Here is a 16,489-nt window from a genome sequence, read left to right on the forward strand (position 1 = left end):
TATCCTGGGACCCCTGCTCTTTGTGATTTTTATAAATGACCGGGATGTAGAGGCGGAAGAATGGGTGAGTAAGTTTGCGGATGACATGAAGATCAGAGGAATTGTGGATGGAGCTGTAGGTTGTCGAAGGTTACAAGAGGATATAGTCAGGATGCAGAGTTGGGCAGAAAAGTGGCAGGTGGAGTTCAATCCGGGTAAGTATGAGGTGATGCATTTTGGAAGGACAGTTATTAAGAACGTGGATGAACAGAGGGACCTTGGGGTTCAAATCCATACATCCCTCAAGGGTGCTGCACAGGTTGATAGGATAGTTAAGAAGGCCTATGGAATGCTAGGTTTCATTAATAAGGAGATTGAGTTCCAGAGTAGAGAGGTCATGTTGCAGCTCTACAAATCTCTGGTGAGACCACACTTCGAGTATTGTGTTCAGTTCTGCTCACCTCATTATAGGAAGGAAGTGGAAGCTATGGAGAGGGTGCAGAGGAGATTTACCAGGATGTTGCCTGGTTTGGAGAACAAGTCATATGAAGCAAGGTTAGCAGAGCTGGGACTTTTCTCTTTGGAATGTAGAAGGATGAGAGGGGATTTGATAGAGGTCTACAAGATTATGAGAGGCATAGATAGGGTGGATAGTCAGTACCTGCTTCTCAGGGCACCAATAGCAAACACCAGAGGGCATATGTACAAAGTTAAGGGAGTAAGCTTTTTAGACAGAGGGTTGTGAGTGCCTGAAATGACTTACCAGGGATGGTGGTGGAGGCTAAAACGTTAGTGGTATTTAAGAGCCTCTTGGACAGGCACATAGATGAAAGAAAAATAGAGGGTTATGGGTTAGTGTGGGTTTAATACTTTTTTAAGGAATATATGGGTCGGCACAACATCGAGGGCTGAAGGGCCTGTACTGTGCTGTAGTGTTCTAGTGTTCTGGTCACTGACCAATTCCCCAAGATGGAAACATAGCAGTTAAGACAGGAGGAGTCAGAGATAGACCTTCTGAAACTCAGAACTGGGTGAAAACTGGCAACAAATGTGGTGATATTTTTGAATTTGGTACGGGTGTAAGAAGTTGCAACAATACAAATTATCAATGATGGATTAGTAGTAGGACTTCGGAACCAACCTTTGAATGTCTATAAATGTCTTACTGACTGTAATCCCTTTACTGATTATAACTTCTGTTTCAGTTAGTTATGGCGTCTTTGGAGCGATCATGGTCTCTAATGATCCCGCAGCTCACAGTCACAGACTGGGCCAGGTCACCATTGCACATGAGAATTCAGACCTATGGAGAATGCCATGTAGTCATCTCCCATGGCATTGGATTTGTGGAGAATACCATGGAGCAGTGTGTAAAGTTAACGCGATGACTACGTGTGACTGGTGATATACACCTTGACCTTCACAACAGTTCTGAGATTGTTAAACAATTTCTGGCGTGGTTTCTAGGTCTTGTGTATTTTTACTTCTGATGTTAATCTATTCACCACATATTTCCCAAGCGTTTCAAAATGGGGCTGGATTGTATACTAGGTCCCTGGACACAGAGGCCATCTGCTCCTCACCGCCACTTCCACTGAGACACCCAGGAGAGATGTGAACGTTGCAACCCTATTCCCACTCTGTTTAATTACGTCCAAGCGTTTAACTCCTGTATGGTGACAGTCAATGTTCCCTCTAATTTGTAATGACCAGTGTGCGGAAAAACCTTGCGCTGTGCAATTTTTTTGCCCAGTGACAACATGCGTGTGCTGAATAAAACAGTATTAGTAAGCCAGATCCAAAATCTGCAGACAAATCATCGCAAACTCCACTGTCTGCATCACATACTGGAAATGGAAATGTGATCATGAACGATTGTTAACATGCCAACGAGGTAGAGGGTGACATCCTTTTGTGTGCAGTTTAAATCCTTTGTGCGTTAGTAGCAAAAGATACATGTGAGCACAGGCGCGTACCTTAGAGGGGGCATTGGTGAGAGTTAGTTTCAGCTGATATCAGTAACTCCACAGATATCAGCTTCTAGATATATTATTGTTACTTTTTCCATTCTTTGTAGCACATCTGGTGGCAACCTTGCCATTTCTTCAGCATTTTGTCTGTATTTTAACAAGGCCGAGTTGCTAGCTTGATACTCAACCCAGCACAGATGGAAAGCCTGCGAGGAGCTGGCCGGATTCGAACCCAGGACCGCTCACCTTGAAGTCCAGTGCAGATACCACTACACCACCAGCCAGCCTTGTAGCTACATACTAATTCGAAAAAATATGGCTGATACCAGCTGGATTCAATACTCATACATTTCAGGTGTTGCCCGCACTTTATCAAATTAGCACGGTTAATGTGCATAAGCATATTTTCAAACATGATCCAATTTTGGTCCAACGGATGAATTATAACTTGTGTCTTATTTCCTGCTCCATTGCAACCTGTAATGGATTTACAAAGCTATTAAGAGATGAATTGTTTTTCTTAATCTTCACTAGTCATTGTAATGTCTGAAGACTGAGTCACACCCCACCAGCTAATGTGTCCTTTTCTTGTCAACAACACAATTAACACTGATTTAATCTGATGTTAACAGATGCATTCTCCACACACCTTCAGTCTTATTCTGTTGCGTGCTATTGGTTGTCCAATGAACACACATAGTGGATGGACCTATAATCAATTTAAAAGGCAATTACGTCAAATGATGCTCAGACACTAGTTCCTCACTTTTAACATGGATTGTTTACAAGGTGAATGTAGAATTGGAATCAAGTGTAGAAATGGGAATGGTAAATGCCACACAACCATTGAATCGGAACTGTGAGGTTTGACTAACTCCAGCACAGCACAGTTTGTCTCAGCTGTAGCACCCTTCTTCTGAACACTAATTGCACGTCCCTCTTGCCCCTTCCCAAAGGAATCAGAACCAGGTTTAATATCACTGGCATATATCCTGAAATGTGATAACTTTGCAGCTGCAACGCAATGCCGTACGTAATAATAGAGGAAAAAGCTGAATTACAGTAAGTATATATATAATATTAGCTAAATTAAATAAGCAGTGCAAAAATAGAAATTGAAAAAGTATTGAGGGAGTGTTCACAAACAACAGAAAATCAGCAGATGCTGGAAATCCAAGCAACGTACACAAAATATTGTGTCCTAATGAAGGGTCTCAGCCCAAAATGTCAATTATACTCCTTTCCATAGATGCTGCCTGGACTGCTGAGTTTCTCCAGCATTTTGTGCTTTGTGCTCATGGGTTCAATGTCCATTCAGAGGGGAAGAAACTGTTCCTGAATCATTGTGCCTTCAGGGTCCTGCACCTTCTCCCTGATGGTAGCAGTGAGAACAGGGCATGACCTAGGTGATGAAGGTCCTTAATGATGGACGCGGCCTTTTTGAGGCATCGCTCCTTGAATACCACAGAGACTAGTGCTCATGATGGAGCTGACTAAGTTCACAACTCCCTGCAGCTTATTTTGATCCTGTGCAGTAACCTCCCTCCTCCCCACCAGATGTTGATGCAGCCAGTTAGGATGCTCTCCTCTTCACCTGAAGGACAATAATCCCCATTCCCGGACTGCTCTCCTGATTACTAGTCGTTTCCCTGGCACGTTGATGCCACTCCCCAAACTACAAGTGCCACACAAATGCTGGCATCTGCTTAAGGTAACAGTACAGTTGAACATGCAGGATAATATCTCATGCCCTGGCAGTTTTATCTTCCCCATCTTGGAAAATGTGTGAATTGATGTTTATAATTATCCACGTTGCTGTTTGATGTGTAAATGTTAACATTGCTTATGGCTCAGAGTGGCTAAGTAGATCACACTATCGGATGTCATGCAATAGGGGCTTGGCCCTGTAGCCATCTGTTTCCCTTGTCACATGCTTATCTCCTTCAGCCAGTCCACTGCATTGAGCAAGCACTAATTGGCAACTAATTCTCCTGCTTTCCAGGTCCTGAATAAATCCTGGATCTGCTACGGAGAGGAGCAGATGGGTACCCTTCCTCATTGTTACCCTTGCAACCCTGAGCTCAGAACCTTGCAGAGAACATCAAGGATTCACATTGGCCCAAAGCTCAGAACATACGGGAACAACAGCAAGGGCAGAAAAGACAGGTCAAGACACAACTCGCCACCTGCTCAGCCTACGGAATGAGAAGGGATGATAACTTTTTTTAAACTGGCAGTAACTACATTCCAGGAACTGTCAGGTGTTGTGGACAGCCTGTTATGCAACAGGCAAATATTTACATCCAATTTATGTGGCTCGGGTTAATCTCTCAGAGAGGAGGTTTGCAAACAGTGCTGGGGAAGGCTTGAGCTAGTTTGACGGTTGGGTGCGAAGCAGGGAGTCGGGATTCTATCTGAAAAGACCGAGGTAAGATTGGATGTGGTGACTGGGGATAGATAAATTATTTTGAAAGTCAGAAGTAACGATTGCTGGAGTATTGCTAACGAAGAAGTTATGCAGTGTTTAAAGGAAGGAGAGTAGCTGGAGGGCTGCCGAGCTAAAAGTACAGGAGTTATGATATTACAGTTACCGTGGCAACACAGGCTGAGCAAGGGCAGTGACACCTGGTCAACGTTCCTGCTTTGAGTCTTTTCTGGGGGGAAGGGAAGCAACAAAAAAGAAGGGGATAACAGTATTGTTATTATTAAATACAGATGTGAGGAGACACAATGTGCTGGAAAGATTAACAAATGAGACAGTATGGATTGTGCTGAGGAACAAAGAAAGGATTACTATACTCTTGTAACAAAAGACCTCAAAATCAAATGGAGTTAGGAGATTAAATATATTGGTACATTTCTGCCTCTGGAGAGGTCACAGGCTCGGATTCTCCCATGGTTTGGTTGCAGATACACATGACATGTTTTGCAGACAACAGCAACCATTTCCTCATCTCAGTAAAGACCACCTTCTCACAATCTGTGCATTCTTGGTGTATCATGTTGTGAGGTGTTTTACAAACATCGTACGTGTCCCTGCTGCATCTTATCCACAAGCTCCGATTTCAATACTATTGCTATCAGATGGTGCTACATGGCAATGCACCTCATAAAACAAGAGATGTCCCAAACCTCTCCAAAGCTATTAATCAATCAGGTATAGACCACTTGTAATCTCAGAGAACAATGGGAGATAATCAGTAATCAACAGGTTTTATCAATTGAGCAGTCTCATACTTGTCTGTGCTGGGTCCACTGGACTATAGATTACCTGCACTCAATCAGTGAAACACCAGGGACTGCCTGAGGCTAATGGCAGAGTGTCCGGGGAACCTCTGCAACCAAGACTGTGGATGGTCACCAGAAGTCAACAGAAACACCGGGGGTGGTGATGTTGGAACTCCTCAGCAATGGAAATTGTCTGTATCAGTTACTGGGACTGTACAAGATGCTTGACCAATCACTAACCTCTCAGAGTGTATTTTTGATCCCTAATACACACCGTAGTCCACTGCCCCCCCCCTCCCCCATGGCAACGGTTTTTCTTGCTAATCTGGACAATGGCATAGCATGCTCTGTTTTAGAAACTGTTAGTGATAAACTGCTGAACATTAGTGAGCAATATTCCCACAGAAAGATTTTTAAAAAATTTCCACGAGTGCTTTGGGGATTAACTTTTGGTAGTTTCTTGTTGCGGTGACTGAAAGAATGGTACTTTGTTATCACAACTATGCCATGTGTGTGGTCAGATTTCAAAGTCTACAAAAAAACTTTGACCTCGCTACAACCCCAGTTTCATATCCACTTGTCAGCTTATTAGTGGAGTGACATTTAATGTGCCACTCAGCATCAGTGTTGGTATTTAAGAACCATAGTCTCAAGATCCAGTGTGAATAGTACTGAAACAATAGTCAAGGCACAGTCGCAATAATGCTGAGACTCTCAGAATCTATTCCTGAACCAAGAGTATACCTGTCAGCGATTTGCTCAGCTCTCTAAGGAGGTACACCTTAAAATATACGTGATTTCTCTCTTGAGGACTCTTTTGTGGATTCTGAATTTACAGTTTAACAAAGTCAAGATTAAAGAAATTTTCACCACATTGCAGTTGTATAATTCCTGCAATTCTTGTGAATAAACAAAAGAACTAGGAGTATCTGTGTTGTAAGAATAAGAATTTGTGATTCCAGCCGGCAGATACATGGCAGGAGACGATAATGTATTAAATATCTGAAAATGAATGAGAGTGTCAGCAGCAGCTCTCTCTTTGGGACTGGATCTGGTTTAACGGAGGTAAGACAAAGTGTTCGGTAAGGCTTTGCTCAACCCGGAGCAGCTGTTGAGCAAATTATGGTGTATCAGTTGGAGGGGAAAGGGAATTGTAGCCTGATTAATACTACTGAATTGTGCTCATTACTAGAAATGGGGGAGGGAGCTTCTATTCAGAATGCATCGACGTGCAGTCCACAAGCGATCTCAAGGGATGATGTGTGTGTGTGGGGGGGGGGGGGAAGGTAGGGTGATAGGGGAGTGTTGTTGCAAAGGGAAGGAGCCATTCTCTCTGGCAGGGGGCAGCTATTATCAAATGGCAGAATAGAAGAAAGTGCTGATGCACTACACATGCTCAGTGTGCGCTCTGCTGTCTCATGCAGCTGCCGGCTGCAGTCTGTTCTGCTTGGGGCTCGCTACCATGCTGCCTTGTCCCTCCACGCCGGCTATCACGGAAGAATTGGTGGAGGAAGAACAGAATGAAACAGGGAAAATGAAAGTGGAGGTAGGTCAAAATAGGATTATATCTCTTAGACAGGTCTCCAAAAATAAAATTACGTATTGTTTGTAGATGTCTGTCAGATTTTGTATAAAATATCTTGCAGTAGTTGAGCTATATAATAATAGTTAGTAAATAGTATGTATTTTATCGGTATAGATGTTAAATATTGTGTCTAATAATATTCCTTGTTTCATCCTTAAGTGAAAGCCAGGATATTCTCTGTACATTAATAATTTTAGCAATCTTTACTGTGAAAATGCATGCATAAAAAATCAAAAAATTATTTAATAGATCTCAGCATTGAACGTCAATCCATCTCTGCATTGACGACAGATTGAGTTACCCCAGAGGGTTCATTAAGATGTATTTAGAAGGGAGATGGCTTGTTGAGTGGCCAGTCTCCTGGCAAGTGTCGGACACAGCACTTTCATCAGGACAGACAGGCAGTTTGAGAGAGCCGTCCCCCCTGCAAATATCCTAGAACACAATACACAGAGCACAACCTGAGAAAAGGGTGGGGTGAGGTCTTGTAAGGGAGGATGAGACGGGAAGGTGAAAGCTGAACAGGATTATCATTTTACCAAAACTGGTGGACTTTGGAGAAAATGCCGGCTAAATGGGAATAATCTCGTGATTATTGATCACGATTGATCAAATTTTAATACATAAGCAGGATTTCCTTCTAATTTTTGCTGTAAGCAGGGAATTCATGTTGTATTCAGCAGCCACTTAAAACGTACATTGGAAATCTGAGAAACAATTATTTGAAAAATTAGCTTCTATTTCTAGAGGACTCAAGGAAAATGCATTCTATGTCAATATAGATTAATTCAGGAAGTGGGGGAAGTTCATTTCTTTCAGTGGTATTCAATAAAGGTACTTTATAGATTTTTTTCTCTTAAAAGGTGCTTGATTTCCAAGTTTATGGTCAATCTGACAAGTTCCGTTACAAAAGAAGGGGCTTTGATCATTGTTGTAGGATTAGCCTAGAGGATGGCTGACCAGTGTGGTGAACATTCAACAGTCAAAAGACTTTTCCATTCATATACAAGGGCTGAGGGGCAGTGTTTGTAAAGATAATTTTTTTTCAGGTGATAAACAAGTTTGCAGAATAGCAAAGAAAATATTTTGTATGTACTGAGGACCCTATCCTGCTGAAAATCTTTTGATTCCTTGATTCCTTGTTATTTTTATAGGTTTCAAATCAGTGATTGGGTTATATTTACCTAGAAATTCATCCTGGTTAATATGGCTAAGTACACTAAATGGCACCAGCTCATATCTAAACCATTTCCACAATTTGGGTCCACTATAGTCAATGGAATTGAATTTAAGAAGCAGAATACACTTTGCAGACTGTGAGGGTGTACAGTGCTACAGCTGAAGATAAATCTCCAACAATCTTACTTGAGTTATTTTTACATTCCTAGGTGGAAAAGTGGTGCAGCTAGTAGGACAGCTGCCTCACAACACCAGAAATGCAGGTTCAGTCCCGCCTTCACTGCTGTCTGTGTGGAGTTCGCACGTTCTCCCTTTTTCCTTTACCTGCTCCAGTTCCTTCCATATCCCAAAGCTGTTCGGGTTTGTTGGTCAATTGGCCATAGTAGTAGAGTAATGGGGTTGGGATGGGTGACAAAAAAATGGGGAGCATAAATGGACTTGTGTAGAAATGGGTGTTTGATGGTTGCCAAGGATTCTGACTGCCAAAGGGCCTATTTCCAGGCTGTGCCTCTTCATGGCACAAAATAAAAACATTTAATTTAAGCTGTTTAATTACAGCTATATCTAATCCCATTTAGTGATCACAATGGGAAAACGCCCACTGATAACATGAGCTGCTATAAGGCATTATGGGGCTTCAGGTGGGGCCTCTGCTCTCCTGAAGCTGGCTCTCACTCATGGACTATTCAGCTCTGTGGGACAGTCACAGAGGCCTCTTCAACATTGGGGAAGAATGGAGCCTTAGTGGACATTGAAGCTTTGGACACTACCCCATTTTTTAAATATACAGTATTTCTGTTTTTGCACATTAAAAAAAATCTATTCAATATACGTAATTGATTTACTTGTTATTTATTATTATGTTTTATTTTATTTATTATTTTTTTCTTCCTCTCTCTGCTAGATTATGTATTGCGTTGAACTGCTGCTGCAAAGTTAACAAATTTCACGTCACTTGCCGGTGATAGTAAACCTGGTTCTGATTCTCAAGGATAGAGAGAATCAGGAGCACAGGTGAATTAGGGGTGACCCTATAAATGTATATAAAATCATGAGCGGTATGGATAAGGTAGGCTTTTCCAAAATGTTGGTGAGTCCAAAACTGGAGGCCACAAGTACAAGAGGGGGAGAGATTTTAAAAACACATGAGAGGTAACTTCTTTACACAGAGGATAGTGAGTACTTGAAATGAGCTGCCAGAGGAAGTAGTAGAGGTGGGTAAAATTGCAACATACAATAAGCATTTGGATAGGTACATGGAAGGAAGGGGATTGGTCTATGGGCCAAATGTGGGCAACTGGAGCTAGCAGGGAGGATGCTATGGTCAGCATGGATCGATGGGCTGAAGAGCCTGTCTCTGTACTGTATTACTCTATGGCTCTATACAGGTTGACCAACCACTCCAGTCAAACCACTTGCCACCTTCTTTGAAGGAGCTTGTCCTGAATTGGCTCTGGATTCATTAAGGACTGTCTTGTTATTTATGACCCCTAATTTTACATTACCCCACGGGCAGGACCATTGAGGCAAGTCGTGCGTGCCCTTCCCCACACCTCCTGGTCCAGTCTCCTTTGATGCCCAGAGCTACAATGATCTTCAGGAGCTCCCAAAGTCCTCTAGGGGCAGCTGACTCGGCTGACAACCTAATATCTGTAACCAATGCAAAAGCAAACTGAGGCCCCAAGCTGGACACCATGATGGCATTCTAGTTGTACATGAACAGTCAGGTAGTACAACGAGAAAGGATGAACAGAATGCAGAATATAGTGTTACAGTCACTGAGAAAGTGCAATGAAGATAGATAGATAATTACTTAATAATGGGTATAATAATGGAACATCAACATTAGTTAAAATAGAGGGGGAATTGCATACTGCACCTTCGCCTGACTTATGAAATTTGTGCTGGATAAGCCAGATCTAAGGCTGAAGAGCCAGGTATGAAGTGCACCCGGCTCCTCAGTTCAGAACAATTAGCAACCGCCCCTGGACTTGCTGGTCAGTCCAGTGGAAAAGCCAAAGATGAGATTGCCTGTGCCTCCACATTGCTCTAGGCTGGTGTTGAAGTCTGATGTAACTGACACGTGCACTGTGGAGATGCTGGCAGGCGATCAGATTTGTCTGGAACAAGGGAACCACATCAAGCCTGTTATAGCTCAGTCTTATCTTTCCAGAGAATGATTGTGACATAGGTCCTAAAAATAATGTCATTAAACCGGTACTGTGGGTTGGGTAGAGGTTCTTGTGTTGCCTGCTGTGGTCTGTCTATGTCAATCATCATAGAGGTTAAACTTTGAGTTTCCAGCTTTATATTTCTGCTAAACTTATGAGGTAACCAGATACTGTGCAGCCTTGCCATGAGAAACATCTTCTGAAATTTGCTTTTGGTAAAACTTCATCAAATTGGAAAACAAAATACTGGATTTGCTGAATACAGGGAATTTTATAAACACTCAGCATCTGTGAGGAGAGAAAAAGAACTATGAAATGGTGAGTTACACCCTGTGGGAAATACACAGAGGAAGAGTGTGATAATAAATCGAGTAATGCAATTTTATAACCAGGAATTTGCAGCGTTTCACTTGTCTCCGTTCGTTTTGGATTGACTTCACTTCCATCATCAGACTTTAATGAGATTGGCTCATAATTGTGGTGCTGGATTTGTAACACAATTAATCTTATACAGACAAAATATGAAACTGAGTGCCCTACATTTGTTCGAACTCTGCACACAAGAATAGAACATGGATGCTGGAGAATGTGCAGAAGAGCATAGCAAAGCTTAATCAGTTAAGTATGGAACTAGAGGAGTATGGATGGTTTCCTCTTTAGAAGGATAAGAACTGATTAGGGATAGTCACCATGGTTTTGTGAATTAAAAACGGAGTCTCGTGAATTCGATTGAATATTTTTCAAAGAGGTGACCAAGAGGATTGACAAGGGCAGGGGGGTAGATGATGTCCACATGGACCTTAGCAAGGTTTTTAACAAGGTGGACTGGGCCAGAAAGTCGGATCATGTGGGATTTGGGTTGAGCTAGCCAGCTGGATGTAAAGTTGGCGGTGCTAGGAGTCAGAGGGTGGTGGTAGTGGAGGATTATTTTTTTCCAGATTGGAGGACTGTGAACTGTGATGTGCTACAGGAATCAGTGGTAACCAACGTCTCCCCTGAGGTATGCACATGTGCATGTGCACACATCTTTTGCTACTAGCGCAGAAAGGAATTTAAACTGTGCACAAAGGGTTGTCACCTTCTACCTTGTTGGCATGTTAAGTATATTTCACAATTGTACGCTCAAATACCAAACAATCAAAATATTTCACATTTTCTGTCCCGGCTTCTGATGCAGACAGTGTTGACAACATGGAGTTTGTGATGATTTGTCTGCAGATCTTAGAAGTGGTTTATTTATAATGTTTTTATTGAAGAAATTATTTAGTGTGGACATGGGTCACTGGGCAAACAATTGTACAGCGCAAGATTTTTGTTGTGTTTCAAGATTTTAGTCATTTTAAGTTAGAGGGAACATTGGTGCTAACTCCCATATATGTTCTCCATATACACCAATAATTTGGATAAGAATATAGGTAGTATGATTACTGAGTTTGCAGTAGACACCAAACTGGTTTTGGGCTAGACAGTGAAGACGATAAGCTAAGGTTACAACAGGATCTTTTGTAGATCGAGTGGAAAACGAGCAAGGAATGGCAGATGGAATTCAAGTTGGTCAAGTGCAAAGTGTTGCATTTTGGAACGCTAAATGAGGGCAGGATTTTACATGAACCAGAGAGACCTAATACAAGTACATAGTTCCCTGAAAGTAGCCGGATAGGTAAACAAGTTGGTGATGAAGACAGATTTCATGGTTGCCTTTATCAGCTGGTGCACTAAGTGCAATAGTTGGGATGCCGCATTACAGCTGTGAGACCACACCTGAAATATTGCTTGCAGTTCTGATCTCTATACTATAGGAAAGATGTGATTAATCTGGAGATGTTGCAGAAGATATTCACAGGGATGTCGCTGGCACTGGATAGGCTGGGAATATTTTCCATGGAGCAATGGGGGATAAGAAGTGACCTTATAAAGGTTTATGAAATCATGAGGGCATAGATAAGGTCACAGTTTCATTTACCCCCAGGGTAGGGAAGTCTAAGAGCAGAAGATATACAGGTTTAGGGTGCGGGGAGAAAGATTTTAGGAATACTTGGCAGACAAATTTCTTACACGGAGGATGGTAGATATATGGAATGAGGTGCCAAAGGAAGTGGTAGAGGCAGGTGCACTTACAACCTTTAAAAGACATTTGCAGAGCAGCATAGATAGGGAATGTTTAGAGGGATATGAGTGAAATGCAGGAAAATTCGACTAGCTCAGGGAGACACCTTGATCAGCCAAAGGGCCCGTTTCTGTGCTGTGTAACTCTGTGACTAATGTAGAAGGTCAGGATGGATCTAACAGGACTGTGATAGTGTTGATAGGGTGCAACGATCTCTATTGGCAGAGAGAGGGACAAGTCTGAAGCATTCCAGATAATTGAAAAGTAAGGAGTTGTTTTTGAACATGCCTGAACTGCTGTAATTTGGAATGCATTGCCTGAAAGTGAAGCAGATATATGGTTATTGTAAATGGCTGCTTAATCTAGACTTAATGGCCATATTGTCATTGACCACCTTTGCCATAAGCATTTCTGTAATGGATTTTTATATTCACTACATCAATTAGTTCATTTTCTTATGATTTTGCAAGGTAGTTTATAAGTGCAACTAACAGTAAATTAATCATACTTCGATCTATATATCACATTGAGACATCTTAATGTACAGTAGCCACTTGGCTTCTGCAATATCGCATATGTAACAGCAATCACAGTTTAAGCAAGTCACTGAAAGAATGCGCCTTAGCAAGGTCTTTAAATAGAAGAAGACTAGTTGGGAAATGTAGAAACTAGAAGCAAAATTGAGGAATTGCCATATGCCCTGATTCTATGAAACAAATGTGTAACGTGTTTGAGAGGAATCAATGAAGTGTAGTTTGAGAAGGAAGGTTCTAATATTTGTATTCTGGCTTCAGAGTTACTATAGTGAAATTGACTCCATTGGGAGTAAGGCAGACAATGCTTACTTAGACTGCTTGTGTAGCTCACAGGAGGGATTTACGAAGAGTGCTGACTGGCTGTTAAGCTCAATGAAGCAGCTTTGTTAAGTGGATATTTGTTACTGGAAATACTCAGAAGGAAAGTTCCTGTAGTTGATCTGAGGGGTGCCAGGTGTTGAAAGCAACCTTTGCTCTACTTAATGCACCATGTTTAACATTTCAATCCTTCCATTCTTTTCTATAGCCAATAGATATTTGCAGAAGAAGGCGCTTTATAATGTTGTAAGCTTGATCAGGGAGGGGGACAAGAAGCCAATGCTCAGCTCTTACTACATTCAAGTACCCAGTGGACATTAACCAGTATCTAAAGGTTGAAACATTATTGATTACAGTTGTCAGGCAACCTCCCTAACTAGGAATCAAACAAAAATCACTTTGGACCCCCAAAATTAATCAGTTAACTCATATGTCTTCAGACTACAGGTGTCAAATTTCAAATCACAGGAAGATTTTTCTCCATGAAGAAATGAATTTAGAACTGTCTTTTATATCTGCACATCCAAAATCGCCAACATTCACAGGTGTGGTGAACTACATATACCTGTCTGGACACGCCCCTCTGCTGACTGCTCCTGTGGCTCCTCCCACAGACCCCTGTATAAAGGCGGTTGGAGGCACTGCTCCTCCCTCAGTCTCCAGGATGTTGTGTGGTGGTCTCTTGCGGCTAATCGTGGTCTCTTGCAGCTAATAAAAGCCTATCGTTCGCCTCCCGTCTCCAAGAGTTATTGATGGTGCATCAGCAGGGTAACCCTGTTTGTGAGAAAAGATAATCAATGCCCACTATTAATGAGATAAATGATCAGAAATCCATCTGGCGATGTTGTTGGTAAGTCAAAGTTCACTAAAAGAATGGGAGAGTTCCTTTGTTTTCTTTCTCTGGGGCAAATGGATTTTTAACATATTGAGAGGCCAGATCTAGTTCATTTAATCTCAAGCAAAAGTGGAGTCCATAGGATTGCAGGAGTCCCTCAGTACCACGCCGAAGTGCTTCTAGATTATGTGGTTTCGGACATGGCATTTTGATAGAGACACATATGTCACCACTCAGCCTAAGTTGGTAGCTCTGAGCTTGTTGTCTTGAAGAAAACATTGCATAAAGCTGGGTGGAGCCAAATATTTTCATGTTGGGGATGGATAGATGGGTGAATGATGAGCAGATGGACAGCAAATATGGAGGAGGAACCGGTCGGATCAAATTCACAACCAGATCAGGTCATGTTTGTCCTTTGCAAGTTCTTGCAAAGTTATTGAAGAAAGCCATCTTCATCTGTGCTCTTGCTTCATACACAAAAGTAAGCACGTTGTCAGTGCAAGAACACACAGTGGGACGTGTTTTTGCCCACCACATTTGAATGGACAGGAGAATGGTTTGGGCCATTCTTGCAGCTTCTTGTTATTTATTGAGATACAGCACAAATAAGCCCTTTTAGTCCTTGGTGCCACGCTGCCTAAGAACCCCCAGTTTAACCCTAACCTAATCACGGGACAATTTACAATGACTAATTAACCTACCAACTGGTACATCTTTGGACTGTGGGAGGAAACCCACATGTTCACAGAGAGAACATACAAACTCCTTACAAGTAGCAGCTGGGAATGATGCCAGTATCTGGTACCATGCTGCTCCCAAAAATACATTGAACTGTAGAAAGTGGTAATTTCCCATCCAGTAACATGCTATCTCTTTCACATCACTGCTAGGTCTGCAGATTTCAGAGTGTAAGTTATAGACAGTTACATCAATCGTAACTTTCTGAGAAGTAGCAGATCTCTTCTGTAATAAGCTGTATGCATTATAAGGCACACTGTAAATTGAGATATTGTACCAAAGAATACATTATTTATAATCCAAATTGACTGTATCAATTCAATACTAATAACAAAATATGGAATTTCTATATAATTTATGGGGATCAATGTCGTCTCGCCAATTATAATCTATAAATAGGTAACAGTGATGTCAGCAGACATTGAAAATTAGGCTATTTGCTTTCCCCTTCAATCAATAAATCCTATTTTCTCTTCCTTCGACCCTCTTCAGTTGGAAACCTTTTTCACATTACACAATGTGAGCTTTGATTATGTAAGCCAACAGTGTTTCCTGCCCACAAGGTCTCAACTCACTACCTGGAACTTTGGACCAACAGCAGAGAGTTAGGTAAATGCAGAGAGTCAGGAGCGCTGAAGGGTCTCGGCCCGAAACGTCCACTGTATTCTTTTCCATAGCTGCTGGCTGGCCTGCTGAGTTCCTCCAGCATTTTGTGTGTGTTGCAAAGGAACTGAGGTGTAGTGTGGTAGGAATCATAGGAGCCAATTTACACAAAGCAGTTGAACAAATACCGGGTAATTTGTCTCATTGTTATTGGCAGAGGGATAACTGCTGGCCAAGCCACAGAGACAATTCAGATGCTGTGGTGTGATCTGTAATAGCTGTGAGAGTAACTGGGGGTTTCATTTACCGTTTCATCCAACAGGTCCACACCGATGTATCATCCTCAATAAGCTGTTTAAGTCTCTGCATTTCACCAACTATCTCCTGGCTCATCTCTCCAGAATCACAGCTGACGTCCTGCATTAAGTCTGCTGATGCTGGAACGAACACACACACACACACACACACACACACACACACACACACACACACACACACACACACACACACACACACACACACACACACACACACACACACACACACACACACACACACACAGTGCTGGCGGAACTCAGCAGGTCAGGCAGCAAGCATCTCTGGAAATGAAAAGAACAGTTGACGTTTCAGGCCGAGACCCTTCTCCAGCCCTGAGGAAGGATTTCAGCCCAAAATGTCGACTGCTGTTTTATCATTTCCATAGATGCTGCCTGACCTGCTGAGCGCCCCCAGCATTTTGTGTGTGTCGCTGATGCTTTGCGTTGTCCTGCAAGGTCCTGACTGAAATCACCTCATCTAACCACAGGAGCCAAAACTGTCTTGGTTTATGTGATTTAAGTACTGACTAAGTGAATTCACAGAGGCACCGAGGGAGCTTAGATGTCAGTGTCAGCCTCTAGCAATCCGGTTTAAGGTAATTGTTTTGTCTACCTGAAGAAAGTGGTTGCACATTGAGTGCAGACACAAAGCAGTTCTGCAAAATGAGGTCATTGGTAAATCCCCTGTGAGCACATGTAAAAACTAACACCTGCTTCAGGTGAGTGCACTTAACGCTTTCAAAGAAGCTTAACAGGCAGTGTACTTTGACTTGGATTGACCATATTTTCAGGCAATTTTGGCAGCCAAGCCAAAAGCTGTCAAGGGATTCTGGGGGCTGAAAAGGGAGACGGAACTTCTGGCATTTTATTAACCCAAGAGCTAAGGAGTTTCAATCACTTGCTAAAATCATTAATTAGTCTTC

General features: G+C 42.1%; 1 protein-coding gene across 4 annotated transcripts in view; it reads left to right on the forward strand.

Moving 5' to 3' along the window:
* Positions 1-4,291: 4,291 nt before the first annotated feature.
* Positions 4,292-16,489, forward strand: part of shtn3 (shootin 3) — a 164,396-nt gene continuing 152,198 nt past the window's right edge. The window contains exons 1-2 of one of the 4 annotated variants that reach the window (XM_073067819.1): positions 4,292-4,377; positions 6,602-6,723. In XM_073067819.1, the coding sequence (XP_072923920.1) occupies positions 6,640-6,723 (84 nt within the window). In that variant the 5' untranslated portion in view covers positions 4,292-4,377; positions 6,602-6,639. Of the gene's footprint in view, positions 4,378-6,042; positions 6,243-6,503; positions 6,724-16,489 lie in introns of those variants that run through there. The other 3 variants (XM_073067817.1, XM_073067816.1, XM_073067820.1) reach the window with 3 other exon arrangements.

This window comes from Hemitrygon akajei, chromosome 15 (genome assembly GCF_048418815.1).
Source record: "Hemitrygon akajei chromosome 15, sHemAka1.3, whole genome shotgun sequence".
NCBI lineage: Eukaryota > Metazoa > Chordata > Chondrichthyes > Myliobatiformes > Dasyatidae > Hemitrygon > Hemitrygon akajei.